This window comes from Benincasa hispida, chromosome 4 (genome assembly GCF_009727055.1).
Source record: "Benincasa hispida cultivar B227 chromosome 4, ASM972705v1, whole genome shotgun sequence".
Taxonomy (NCBI): Eukaryota; Viridiplantae; Streptophyta; class Magnoliopsida; order Cucurbitales; family Cucurbitaceae; genus Benincasa; species Benincasa hispida.
In genome coordinates, this window is record NC_052352.1 from 6,252,774 (window position 1) to 6,267,632 (window position 14,859).

General features: G+C 35.8%; 3 protein-coding genes across 3 annotated transcripts; 2 read left to right on the forward strand and 1 right to left on the reverse strand.

Annotated features, from left to right (window-relative positions):
- The first annotated feature begins 2,391 nt into the window (after positions 1 to 2,391).
- On the forward strand, positions 2,392 to 5,049 carry LOC120075846 (uncharacterized membrane protein At1g75140-like). The gene is made up of 2 exons (XM_039029550.1): positions 2,392 to 2,549; positions 2,635 to 5,049. The coding sequence occupies exon 2, from the start codon at positions 2,759 to 2,761 to the stop codon at positions 4,727 to 4,729; it is 1,971 nt and encodes a 656-aa protein (XP_038885478.1). The 5' UTR covers positions 2,392 to 2,549; positions 2,635 to 2,758; the 3' UTR covers positions 4,730 to 5,049.
- Positions 5,050 to 6,603: 1,554 nt separating this feature from the next.
- On the forward strand, positions 6,604 to 7,401 carry LOC120076036 (transcription repressor OFP8-like). The gene has a single exon (XM_039029819.1). The coding sequence runs from the start codon at positions 6,604 to 6,606 to the stop codon at positions 7,399 to 7,401; it is 798 nt and encodes a 265-aa protein (XP_038885747.1).
- Positions 7,402 to 7,813: 412 nt separating this feature from the next.
- LOC120076846 lies at positions 7,814 to 12,977 on the reverse strand. The gene is made up of 6 exons (XM_039030789.1): positions 12,746 to 12,977; positions 10,209 to 12,013; positions 10,057 to 10,132; positions 9,173 to 9,513; positions 8,355 to 8,453; positions 7,814 to 8,270 (listed from the first exon to the last, which is right to left on the reverse strand). The coding sequence occupies exons 2-6, from the start codon at positions 11,964 to 11,966 to the stop codon at positions 8,097 to 8,099; spliced, it is 2,448 nt and encodes an 815-aa protein (XP_038886717.1). The 5' UTR covers positions 11,967 to 12,013; positions 12,746 to 12,977; the 3' UTR covers positions 7,814 to 8,096.
- Between the last annotated feature and the right edge of the window lie 1,882 nt (positions 12,978 to 14,859).

The window sequence follows — 14,859 nt, forward strand, 5'->3', positions numbered from 1 at the left end:
AAGAGAGAAAAAAAAACCCACTAGGCCCTTCAAAAGACTTAACTAAAATACCCTCAACCCTATCCTTAGTAAAAAAATCCCATTAAGTCCTTGAAACACATGTATTTTTAGATTATTATAGGTACATTGGGAAATAGCACCATAAATCTAAACTATAACCAAAGATACCCAATACCGACGCTTGACATCGTTTGCTATTCTTTCTTAACCATGAAAATTTGCGTTTGTATTATGACACGGATATTATAAGTATCGAAAAGAACATATATTTTGTGATTTTTTTTTGGAAACGGCCACATGTTCGGTCGGTTCATATTATTTTTGTGATCTTATGAAAAATATTACTGTACTATATCACATTCTCACCATCATAATCAAATGAAAGGTAATTGTCTTATGTACAATTTCAATTCCAAATATACTATCCATATTATATAAAAATAGACTATATTATATGTGAAATAATAAAGTTAAGTTAGCAAGATTCAATATATATACATACAATATACCAATTAGTAATTGGGATAATTACCTTCAATATATATACAAACATTCAATATATACATACAATATACAATATACTAATTAATTGAGCAGTAATATGAAATATATTTTGTTGATATGTTTTACCGATTGAAGAGAATTAGAATTATTATAGTTTTTGAAAAGAATATATGAAAAACAATCTATTATGTTCTACAAATTGAGAAAAAAATTGAGATTTTCCAGTTTATGTCATAAATGATTTGAGAAAATACGTGTATATTTGAAAATTAATCAACAATAGCAAAGCATGAAACTAAAAAAATAAAAGAATGAAATAAAAAACAAACAGAAAAAATAGAAATAATCTCATTCACAAAAAACTGCAGATCCCCAACTTAACTCTGTACAACAAACACAGACAATAATTATCAACTCTGCAAACAAACATAGACAATTTAATTCCCCAGATAATTTATCTTTCCAGATAATAATTACCAATCAACTCAACTCAACTCTCTACTTTTATTACACACCAACCACATCCTTGGAGAGCATAAAATGCATGTGTCAAATAACTCATATCTATAGAAGTTTCATTAACTGTAGGATGATATTTCTTTTACAATTGTCAAGTGAAATGTAAATTTATTTCAAGTAAATTGTGTAGAGAGTCAGAGACATCTTGATTCGCCTTTATTTTTTGTGTTTTTTAACGTCAACATATATGCGTCGCTTTTTAATTTGTCAATGTGTGTGTATAACATTGTATATAAATTTCATTTTTGTTTCTTCTAATAATTTGTTTAATGTTTCATCTAAGATTGATATAAGAAATTCAAAACATTTCCCAAATTGAACTAAGAAAGATGAAAATGGATTCAAGAAAAAAAAATTAAACATTAAATTATATTGCAAAAGTATTGAATTACTAAAAAAAAAGATCAGAACTTTACTATCCGAGGTCAAGACACAAATAAAACACCACAAAAACAAGAAGATAAATAATGATAAAAAAAAAAAATCAAACAGAAAAATATAGATCACACATAACTCAAGAGAAAATATTCCAAGGTGATAAGCCGCTTGGGTGCCTACAAGTGAAGCCCCAAGCCACTAATAAAAACCTCAAACCAAGACTAATCATATGGATACATATAATAAATAATAGAAGTAACTCAATAAACCTTACGTTAGTCAATTACCTAAGTTAAAATGACAAATTTAATTGAGTTCCATATCTCGATGTGAGATTCTGAGAGACCATCTCCCCAACAAAATCATGTTCCCACAAACGACCTTACTAAAAGAACATTAAAAAGATTAACGATCTCATCAGAGTGCACACACACTTTAGTATGAAATGAACTATCTACATCTAAAATAACTACAGACTGCAGATAAAGTCCCTTTCTAGTCAAGAGTCAAACCAAACCAAACAACATCATCTATCACAAACAAAATAGCGAACCAAGAACCTCAAATTATCCCGAATATGAAGGATATTTCGCCAGCACCAAGACAAAAACTTAGATGCACTAACCACCTAAATACCCTGATCCTGCAAGCTTTAGTATAAAAATTATTAGAAACTAAACAAAGTAACTTTGATATACTTATATTTACCAACAAAAATGAGTTATTTCTATACTCCATAACAATATCTTTTTTCATAGTGTTTCAGAGTGTTCATACTTCTTATTTACTTTTCACATAGTAATGTTATTTAAATATTTTTTTCTATTTAATTTATAATATTATTAAGAGTAATTACATTGGATAGCACTTTTAAAGATGATAATTAAGTATATAGCAATATTTTTTAATAATTACAAATATAACAAAATTAATTTATAATAAATTATATCAATAATACACACGATATATTGTTTTGAATTAAATTATAGAGAGAGAAAAAAAATAGTTAGCTTGACCAAGGTAAAACCCCTTCCGTTCCCTTCTCATTTGTTCAACGGAAATGGTCGGAAACAAGAACTTGACCGAAACATTTTGACACTATTTCGCCTGAGATCACGACCCACCATTTTCAAAACCCCTACATACCGGTCCTGACACACTCTCCATCTTTGATGTTTTCTCTCTTTTTTAATTGCACTTTATTCTTTCTTAATCTCTAATAACTTCTCACAGATTCCTCAAAAAAAGCCATTGAAGAGCTTCTCCCCTGTTCCCAGATCCGAACGGGATCAGAGATCCTCGATTTAAGTTCACTTTGAATGGCAGGCCATTGAATAGCTTCTCCCCAGCTTCTTGAATGGCGAATCTGCGGAAAGGCAAGCTCCTTTTCATCTATTTTCTATTCGTTTTTTCTTTTCCCCATGTTTCTAGGGTTTTTGTATGTAGTTCCAGCTCCTTTGAGCTGAATCAATCTGAAATCGAAGTCCCTTTTGAAATTAAACAGTATAATCTACTAAAAAATCTTGAAGAGTTAGTGAGAAACCTTAGCGATGTAGTTTCTAAGTTGGAGTTGAGGTTATCTGATATTCCCACGGCGGTGCATAAAGATAAACTGAATACTGATGCTTCGAGACGGGTAGTGTCTGAGGTGGTTGGGTTAGGCGGGGTAAAACGGAAAGGGAAAGAAGATGGTCTGAATGATGGTGGAGATGGCGGTTTGGACAATAAAATTCAAGATGGAGGTAGAATGAGAGCTGTTTCAGTGACCAAATACAGTCCATTTTGGTCTGAGAGGTTCCACTTTTTGTCTGCTGTGAAACTGGAGTCTGATGCTACTTGTATCAATGTCTTGCCTATTAGGGATTTTGAGGGGCATAGCAAGTATGTTGCGGTTGGAGATGAGAAAGGGAGAATTTATGTGTTTGTTAGAAATGGAGATGTTGCGATTGAGCTTCCTACGGTGTCTGAATCACCCATTACAGCAATGCTGTCATATACGTCCATTTATAAGAACGAGACACTTCTTGTTACTGGGCACAATAATGGGGCGATCTTGATGCATCGGATTTGGGAGGGATTGAATGGGGAGGAGTTGAATTCCATTTTCATGGAACATGTTGTGGAATTTGTTGCCACTGACAGTCGGGAGGACGACTCGCCGATTTCCATATTGGAAGTGCATCATGTTGGGAGGACTAGGTACATTCTGTCTTCAGATTTCAGGGGAAAGATCAAGGTTTTCAAAGAAGATGGTACGGTTTATGGTTCTGTCACGCTGATGAGTAGGCCAATAGCATTCTTGAAGCAGAGGCTTTTGTTCTTGACAGAAAGTGGCGCTGGCTCATTGGATTTGAGAAGCATGAAACTTAGGGAGGCTGGATGTGAGGGATTGAATTATTCTCTTGCTCGGAACTACGTATTTGATGCCACAGAGCGATCTAAAGCCTATGGTTTTACATCAGATGGTGATCTAATTCACGTTTTGTTGTTGGGAGATATAATGAACTTTAAATGTAGGGTCAGATCTAAAAGGAAGTTTGAGCTTGATGAACCGCTTGTCTTTCAGGCAATTAAGGGTTATTTGCTTGTGATCAGCAATGAGAAGGTTCATGTTTTCAATGTGTCGTCTCAACATTATGTTAGAGTCGCTGCACCAAGGCTTCTATTTTCTGCTGGTCTAGATGAGATCAGGTCATCTTTCTTAAATTACCAGAATTTGAATTTAGAGTCTGAAGGAAAATTTATACCCTTAATATCTAGCGATCATGAAAAGCTTGTGGTTCTTGGACTTGGGGGTGGATATGTAGGAATGTATCGCTCTAATCTTCCAATTTTTAAAGGAGAGTTCAATTCAATGCTCTGGACAAGCCCTGTTCTGTTTTTCATACTCTTTCTCTTTGGAGCTTGGCAATTCTTTGCCAAGAAGAAGGAGGCGCTCACTTCATGGGGACCCGATGATCCTTTTACTGCCACTTCACCAACTACTGGAGTTCCACTGGGAACTGGATCCAGCGAGCGAGCATCTTTCATAGACACTCCTTCGAGAAGTACCGATATGATGGATCTCAGAGGCGGTGGTGGCATAAGAGGACCACCACGACATTATGGTTCTCCTACAGGGTATCCAGGTGGGGCAACAAGTTCCTTTAGGCCACCTACAACAAGTGACCATAGCTCGAGACCGGCTGCAGTTGATCCAAGTTATAGAGCAGCTTCAGAGCTAAAATTCAGGGGATCACCTTTAGAACCTCCAGGATTTCCGAAACGACGGGAGCCTCTATTTGCAAACAATCAGGTGGTTAATCAGATGGTGGATGAAAGCAGTTAAAAGAGAAGTAGGTATCAGCTAGAAAGAGTTTCAAGTTCCCGAGTCCTGACTACTTTTTCATTTTTTCCTGATAGCTTCAAAGAGTTTCAAGTTCCTGAAGCCTGATTACTTTTTCTTTTTTTCCTGATTGTTTGCTGGTTGGTATAAACACGTTTGATCTCGCAATATATCTATATCTCTGTTTTGTAGTTACATGCAAAGGAAAAAGAAAAAAAAAATAGTGAAATTATGCAATATTCATCTTCAAATTGTTGTTCCCCTTTGTAGTCTACGTCTACTCAGTAAGATTCCATCATGCTTGCTCGATGTTTAACCTCAAAGCTCAAGTCTTAAGTTAAATTCAAATTCTTTATGTGATATGAAACTGTATATCAGATAGAAATAAAAAGAAATCAGACGTTATTATACGCAACATTTCCGAAATTAAGTCATGGTATGTTGGTGTTCTTGCTTGTTTGGGTAAGTTTAGTTCAGACGTTTGAATCTCCCTGCGAGAAAACTTTTTATTTTCAATATGGACAACTTATTTCGATCAGTATCATGTTCTTCTTTGGCATGATATATGTGGGGATTATAAGCAATGATTCTGAGGTCAAATGGCAGCATGAGAGAGCCACGGTGGTTATGAATAGCATTATTGCAAACAGGAGAAAAGGGGCAATTGGGTTCCATTCATCTTGAAGTTGAAGACACTAGTTTTTGCAATCAGAAAAAAGAGATTAAAAAGCAACTCAAAAAGTTGAATCTGAATTCCGATGATTCTGTCAGATTCTTCATTTTCTCCTTTTTATCCCTGTGAAAATTCTCCCACATCATGCATTTTTCTACTAAAAAACGGATAGAAAAAATAAAATGGTTCTTAATTTAGAATTTTTAAAAATTTCAAAACCGCTCTATATCATTAGATGATCTCATAGCTAGAAAGTTGCTCCAAGATTTTAAAAAAACTATTTATATTGATGGATACATGCTAATATTAAAAACAAAAGAACGACTATACTGATTCAATTAGATATAATTGTATAATAGATCCAATAACTCCAAAATGGTTTTCGACCATTTTTTGAAAGTTAAGAATTTTGCCCCCTTACTCACATCATCAATCACTCTTAATGTCTTTTTTTTTCCCCTCTTCTTCTTCTCGATTTTCTTTATTCTATAAGTGCCAACATTCTCTATTTTTTTTTTCTCCATTCGTCATGGACTATCAAAACGTTGTAGAAGTACCATCATTGGCTATCGAAACGTCAAATGCATTGGAGTGAGAGAGCGACACGGTGCAAGAGCGAGAAGACCAAGAATGAATGAGAGAGAGGAGACCAAGAGAGAGTGCGATAGAGTGAGAAAGAGGAGAACAAAGAGAGAGAAGACCGAGAGTGAGAGAGTGAAGAGATCAAGAGAGAGTTGGTGAGAGTGAAGGGATCGAGAGAGTGAGTGAGAGCGAGAACGAAAACGAAAGAGAGAGGAAGACATGAGAATGAGAGCGAGGGAGAGTGAGAGGTCAATCTCCATTCGTGTGGTTTAGTTTTGAAAATTTCACACGAATATGATTGCAAAAAATCAAAGAAAACCTCCATTTTGAAAAGTAGAATATATTTCATTTTCTCCCGGTTTTGGGTCATCTATTCCCTACCCCAATTCTATTATCAAAATGTAATTTTCACAAATTATTCAATTATTCATCAGACGACTGCACTTAATATGAAAAGTTCCACATGATTATGCATCAATGAGTCTCTCTTCATCACTTGGCATTTGGTCAAAACCACAACCCCATTGGCTCAACTTCGCTGCCGGCCGGCCAGTATCTTATCACAATTATTTATACGCAGAGAAACAGAACAATTTGCCGGCCATCATCCTCCCTTCTCTCCATGGCCAGAAGCTTCAAGCTCAAATTCCGTCTCTTCATCTCCTCTTTGCGATTCTGCCGCCCCAAACACCTACATGCTTTAACATTCCCCAAAACTCCTTCGCCGGAAAATTTCCACAACAAGAAGCAAATTCCGGCCAACCCCAGATCCTGCTACAGCTGTTATCCCAATCCACCGTCGCCACCGCCGTCAACGCCGGTGGATTTCTTCGCCGACCCTTCAGCGGAAAAGTCCACATCAGTCTGCATTAACTGCAAATTGAAATCATACGCTCGAGAAAACGGACTACTACAAGTGAAAGAAAACGGAGCCGGAACCGACCATGAAATTTACGGCGAAGAGAATCGGCGTTCTTCTCCATTTTCTTGGATTTCCAGAAAGACGTCAAAGATCAAGATGAAATTAAAGAGAACGGGGATTAAAAGCAAGTCATTCATAGCGAATGGGTACGGGGGAGAGGAAGGCAAAGGAACGGAGGCGTTGGTGAACTCTTCGATAAGTTTCTCCGACGATGCATCGCCGGTGACGAGAAGCAAAAGAGCGTCGTGCCTGAGGAAATTGGAAGGGAAAATGGGGAAGAGCTTTGTGCAGGTGAAGAGATCGAAGGAACCACAAGAAGATTTCAAGAGGTCGATGGTACAGATGATATTGGAGAAGGAGATTTTTGAGGCGAAGGGATTGGAGGAGCTTTTGCAGTGTTATTTGGCGTTGAACTCACCGGAGTATCATCGGGTTATCGTCAGAGCTTTTTCTGAGGTTTGGGAGTTTCTATTCTATGATTCCCACTCGAACAAGTGAAAGAAATTATTGAATGAAACTGGCACGGTTTTATTATTGTTAGATTTGCAAGAGTCCAGTTTAATAATCAATGGTTACTATGAGTATTACAGATTTTTTAATTCATATCTAATGGTTGTGATGAAACAGCCAAATTGTGATCGCTTCGTTAAATAATTTTTCTAATAGATGTATCAGACAAATAACTTAATTCCCACTACAATAACATAGTTTCCAAATTTATATTTGTAATAAGTAATGAAGATGTTAGAAAGAATCGACGAGCAAATAATCAAAGAAGAAAACGTCTTACACAAATTAGCTATCTACACAATAAGAAGACTTTTTAAATCATCTTAAACATAATACAAAATACAAAAATGTGTGGAGGTAAGGGAATATCAAAATAGACACAAAATAAAAACCGATAGTATCAGATATAAAAACTGCACTCTTATAATTGGATATCTTAACCAATCTCAAGCATTCACAAATATATTGCAGTAGCAAACGTGTTAATTTAAATTTCTCGATTTTGGTTTAAATATGAGGGAAAAGGAACGGTAAGGAATTATCACTTCCTCGTCAGAATCCAATTCCGGCACTCTCTTTTAAACGTGACGTGAGAATTTACAAATGAACATCTCAAAAGAGAACAATGATTCAGTATAAGTTAGTAATTAGTATACGAGTAGGTAGGCTTTTTCCAAATGTTATTAGACTGTTTCACAATTTTCTGGCCGCATTTCGACAAAAGACTCGGCATTGACATCGTCCTCGATCAACCTAACTTCACAAAGCTTTCCACCAGCTTCATCAGCAAATGTAACCTTCCTCTTCACCTTCTGGATTGCAGTTGGAGAAGCATTTGAATTCTGTTCGGTCGTATTCTGCAGTTAATTATTAGACAGTTAGGGAAGAAATATCAATGGTTTTCTTCTGTTTCTTTAACGAGATTAGGGTGAGGTACGAACCATTATTTTACAAAAGCGGTTGCAGTCCCTTGACATAATCAAAAGCCATTTCTTCGCACGCATTTCCGCTTTTGTGGCATCAGCAATGGCTGTTCTCACCTGCCAAAGTACAGAATAATACATCAGCATAATGTTACTATTAAGTCTATAAATATCAAATATTTGCACTGATTACAAGTTGCATGGAAGTTCAGGTGCTAATTCCTGACATACCAACATCTAAGCAACAATATAAGTTAATCATTCTGCATAATGTGTGTTTAGTGAGTGGCAAGTTCTCCAACAAGTTTTTACAGGAATGAACAATGTCCTTAGCTGACATAAGCAGTACCCAATTAACCCTTTTATTCCAACAAGGCATCTTTATCTTTCACAGAGTTACCATCCTAACGATGCTGGCAAAAGGTTATAGGGTGAATTCTATTGAATAATTTCTCCTAGGAGTAAAAAGCTTGAGAGTAAGTGTAAAAATAATTTCTCCTAGGAAGAACTGAATGACTTGGTTAAACACTCAAGGCGTAGGATTGAAACTATCATCTCCATACATCCTAGGTGACACAAACACCAAGGGAAAGGGGGAAGGGATTAAAAGCTTTACAAAACACATTCCTATATGCTAATTAATGCCAAATGCAATTATTAGACGAAGTAGGTTTGTCAAACATGGAAAGTGTAAGGGTACGTGGAAAATTCAATTTCTCAACATTCTAAGAAAGCTAAAGCAAGCTGTGTATAAGTTCAATAAAGATGGAGGCATCTGCAATAAGGTAACAGTAATCAAGTTGTCAGTTAAGATATTCCCATATATGTTTAGTTACCTCATCCGTGTTAAACTTGAAACTTGTAGCTTTGTTGCCTTCAACATGAAGTCTGTCTTCTACAATTGCTTTCATTGACTTTAACTGATTGGTAAGTTTCAGAGCAAGACATTCTATGTCCTGCATTTGCCTTTGTGTGAATGCAATTGCACTCTCTGAACAATTTTGGACCGTAGCTTGAGGAACTTTAGTGGTGCTCGCTGAATGGGAACTTCTCTTCTTTGATTTCCTTATATTTTGCTCCTGATATATATCAGAATACACTGGTTTCATCTGGTCACATTCTTCAGCTGTGCCGACCTTGTACTTGTTTTGCTTGAAATATGGTTTGGCACCACATGCTAAAATGAAAAGAGAAAACAATTAGGAAAATAGAATATGAAAAGTGAAGAAACTGTTCCCAAACCATTATAACTTATCATAATTGTATTCCTAGGATGTCACGAGGATTTCAAATATGCTTATAAAATAAAATAATTACCAAATGAACCCACAATTTACATTTTTTTCACATATTAGTGCCAAGGCTCCCCTGGTAAAAAAAAAGTGTTGTATTCCATTGACCTTTTTCATTCACATATAATAAAAACAGAAGCCCAGCCGAAAAGGGAGAGAGTTTAGACTTGCAAAGCTTTTGAGTAGTTCATACTTAGCCTTTTCCAAGGAGCAAGGACTGTGCTAGCCTTGGCATTTTCTGGTCAAGAAAATGTTTTTACATTCTATTCATGGGGTTAATAACTTCATATTAAGGCAATAAAAACAACTTTTTCTATTTTTATCATACAAATAATAGAAAAAATATATATATTACAAAAAAAGGATGAATATGGGATAATATCAAAACCACGTTCCCTACTAACTAATTTTTAACTTCAGGAACTTACTTTTGCATTCTTTGTCATGTAACCGCATGGACTTCATAGCCTTGGACAATCTTTCCTGAGATATTGGGGAAATAGTCTGAAAGTGAAAGCACAATATAAGCAACTTCCGCATAGTTTTAAACCAAATATTAAATCAATTAGATTCAACTTACTGTTCTCGTTGATAACAGCCTTGTCGGATGGCGTTTAGGTTCTTCAAATTGATTAAATTTGTCCACAGAACCATCGAGATGAGAATCTGGTGAAGTAATTCTTTCTGAATCAGAATAATCAGAAATTTGTGGTTGTCTCTCCTTAGCTGTACATTCATCAACAAATATCAAATGCTGATCAGATCCTGAGTTACGATCACTGATAGAATTTGTTGAAATACATTTTCCATGATCAGGGCTTGAGTTACTATCACTGGTAGATTCAGTTGGAATACTTCTTTCATGATCAAATGCCAACCCATCTTTATAACTATTCTCAGTTAAACATACTTCAGCTCCAGGACTCATCTCTGGGACTTGGAGGCCGTTCAGATTAGTCATTGCATGCAAATGAGTGAAGCCTTCACCATTATTCAGACACGTGGCCTCGTGTGCAAAGGGTTCACCTTCTGAAATATAAGCATCACAGCACTTTTCCTCTGTCAAGGCGATTGCTTCTGAAGTACCTTCACTGTTATTCTGACATATGACCTCGTTTGTAATAGAATTATTTAGGGAAGTATAAGTGCCAGAGCACTGTTCCTTAGTCAGGGGAATAGCTTCTGACATACTATAATTGGATACATAACTTGGGGTGTGTTGTCCCTTCATGCTCTCTGATGCAGAAAAATCTGAATGATGGGATTTGTGTACCTTCAGCTTATCTTCATTCATCCAGTCGGCGCTGGATTCCCCTACCCTCTGAAGAGTTTCAGGTTCATTGCCTTCCAAACCTTCATACCATGCACTGTTTAGAACACAATATTCAGCTTCTTTCTCAGATGTCGTCGATCCTATATCTAAATTTAAATCATCAGGTCCAACATGATCATAACTCAAACACAAGTTTATATTTTCATCACAAAATAGAGACCACGTATCAACGTAGTTTGTGTTCTGGATTTCTGCCACATCCGTTTCAGGTGTTTCAACTTTAACAACTGTTGGGAGGGGTAGGTCTGAACCAGATGAAAGCAGACCTTGATCACTATTGATTGGGCCAGAATTTCCAATTGTTTGGACGCACTGTGAACTAGTAGAAATTCTGCTTTCTTCACGTAGACAGTCTGTATTTTGAAAGTTTGGAAGCAGACCTTGATCACTATTGATTGGGTCAGAATTTCCAACTGTTTGGACGCACTGTGAACTGATAGATATTCTGCTTTCTTCACATTTGGTTTTCAATTTTCTGCGTTTTGAAAGTTTGGACTTCCAGATGCTAAGAGCTACATTAAGATCACTATCATCCTCCTCAGGTAACAAGCATGATTGATTAAGTTCTCGCTTGGAACATGTCCTCAGTTTTTCCTCACTTGAGTCAACAGATCTTGACTGGCTCAACTTTCTTTTCTTGCAACCTTCCATTATCTGTTTTAAAGTCATGCTATCAACTTCTAAATCACTCTCTTGCCCGTCACTATCGCCTTTACTGTGAGAATCAGAAACCTCAGGCTCATCATTGAATAGTTTTCTTTCTGCGTAAGGAACTTGGGTTTCCACCTTGAACTCAAGTCCGTGAAGAATATTTTCTCCCAAACCTTCTCTTGACCCTCGTGTTGGGAGTGGTTCTTGAGCTTTGTCATCTATAGATCTATATATGTCAGTAAGCTTCTTAAATACGACTTCCGGCTTTCCACGGTTGATGTTCAGAACTTTTGTTAACACACCGCCTTTAGTGGCATGGATATAGTGCAAATGACAGAAACTTCGCAACTCCATTCGATAAGTATAATTCTTCCCCTTATTGAACCAAGATAATGCTTCTCCTGCGGTGCAAAATACTTATTAAGTAATGGTAGAAATGAATTAGTCAAGACGGCATGATTCCAATCATGGAAGGGAAAATTGAGGATCAAAATAATGTAGGTTCGCCACCCAAAAGCCTTATCGACCTTCAGATGCAAGAAAAAATTCGATAAAACTGCTCCAAACTGAGAATGTTGTTACAGTCAAGTCTAACATAGTTGAAAACCTTTTGACCTCATGACTCATTACTCAAATTATTGATGAACAAAAGAATCGACGTGTTTGTGCAGAAAGATAAGTCGGTGACCAGGTAACTAGAAAATGCGTGAAAAATACAAAGCAGTCCGTTAAAGAAAGATCGCTGTTCATAAAACTATCAGTAATCGCAAGTAAATCCTCCGCAAGACACATTCATAATTTACTATATACTCTTAAATATAGAATTGCTAAATCCAGATCTCGACATTAACATTACTCTACTTAACCATGGACATTAGAGAACTACAACCGTAGACGTTAGAGAAATATATTCCGATCAACTAAAACGCCTGAATCTAGATACAAGAATAATCAACAGATCTAACGCCCAGGGTTTCGTCCAAGAGCATAGATCTCAAAATAAACTGATAAAATAAATAAGCAAATTCAGCAGAAGATTAAAATAAAAGGGAATATATGCAAATCTGATCAAGGAATCGACCTCCACCGATTGAACAACAGCACCAGATGAGTAAAAGCAGAGATCGACTAACCAATGATAAGAATCTCTGAATCGCCGGCGGCGAGGTTGAGAAACGACGGAGAAGTAGAACGATCAACGAGTAGAAGGCGAAGCAGGTCACTCCAGTGGTAGAAAAAAGGCGGGAGGGAGATCTAGGGCTAGTTCTGCGAACAGATAAGAAGTAGTAGAGAGGGGCTCCAGTTTCGCGCCAATTCGTCTGGCGGGAAATCGAGAGAGTGAATGAAACTATAGAAAAATAGAGCGAAACCCTTTTTGTAGACCCTTTTATAGCGTGCCCCAGATTTTGCCCAGTTCTCTAAGATCCGCTACTTCAAATCTGGCCGTTGATCCTTTTGACGGGAAAATAAAAGGCGCGCCTTTGACTCTTTGACTTCAGATTTTCTGGGAGTTGCCGAGTTGGACAGGTATTGTATCTGTATTCAAGGGCCGTATCCAAATACCTTTTTCCATTAAAAATATACATCGTTTTTTTAGATTTTAAAAATAGAAAAATTATTTCAAATGATAAAACTATTGAAAATATTTACTATCAGCGTCTATAATTGATAATTCTAAAATTTTATTATATTTTTGTTATTTTTTCTATATTTGAAAACACCCCTTAAAAATAAGATAATTATTTTAAATTATAAAAGGGTCAAGAATATTTTCAAGTATAGTAAAATGTTATTGTTTATTAATAATAGACTGCGATAGGCTTTTATAACTAAAGGATAAATTGTTCTATCACCGAACAATGATATTTAATTATATTTTTAAATAAGTTGATTCATTTTCTTTTATTAATATGATATGGAGGCATTCTCAAACAATCCATCAATGATAAGAGCAACTAGTTAGATATCATTCAGGTATCTGACTAGTATCTCAAAAAAATTATTCAACCATAAAAAAAATAGATTTTATTAATCGTTTTATGTACCAACAAATTCCAAAGTGATTTAACAACAAGAGTTTTTTAATACGCGTGGATTGCAAAGCAGCTACAAATGTTTTACAAAATGATTTTAAAATATGGTTTCTCGACAAATTTTTGTCAGATGGCAAACAATGCTTTCTTGTTTTGATTTCAAAATTGAAGCTATACAAGGAAGTGCAAACTCTCTTCCTGAGTACCTCACTCGAGAATTTCTTCAAGGTAAGATTAAAGATGAGAGTGAAAGAGAGAAAGAAAAGAATAAATGAATTCCACTTGCAAGAAAGAAGAAAAACATGATAGTGATCAAGAACAACAACAACAATCAATACCTCCACAAACCAAAGCATCATACTCTCAAGCGTATCAATTTCTCAAAGGAAAATCATCACGATAATGGAGGATCGAAAAGGGAAAACTTCTCAAACGTTGCCGTTATCAAATAAATTTCAAATTTTGGGATCTTCCATCCCTTCAAGGCCTTATGCCTTAACAATCAACTTTTCTCCTATCAAGATTGAGGAGTCATCCACTACTCCAACCACTTACATCCAAGCCATTACAAACAAAACTTTTAATTATCGATATCTTCATCTACTATAATAAAATCCATACCTCATATATTACAACTCTTGAGCCAGAATTCATAGGTAAATCTATGCTTGAAACAATTCAAAAAAGATTTCCGTCAAATTTCCATTTTATTCCAAACCATCAACAAAAAAACTCGTCTATTCTATGAATTCATTCTTGTTGATACCGACTTAATTGAAATCACCCATAACAAGAATAAAGACAACCCCAATAGAATTGCCTTTTCAAAAGTTAGAATTCTTCATGTTCTAACTCCAACAAAATGGAATCAAAGTATTTATACCGAAAAAAGATTTGCTCGTCAATTTTCTCCACAAACTTATTCATACATCGATTATCAAAATGCTTGGTACAATATATTTTTGGTTAAACAATTTTAATCATTCTTGATTCATAATGTTTCCGAGCAAATTACTGAAGTTGGTTCTGAGTCGGCTGGTGATCCAGAAAACGCTGCTGAACAGAGTGTCGAAGGAACACAGCCTACCGAATGTGTTCCGAAGTGACAAAACATGTATTCAAAACTTTCCATTATGGTTTAATGATTGGTGGGATATATTTGACTTTAATGAGGCTATTCTACCATACCCAATTCTTGAAAGTTTAAATAATAT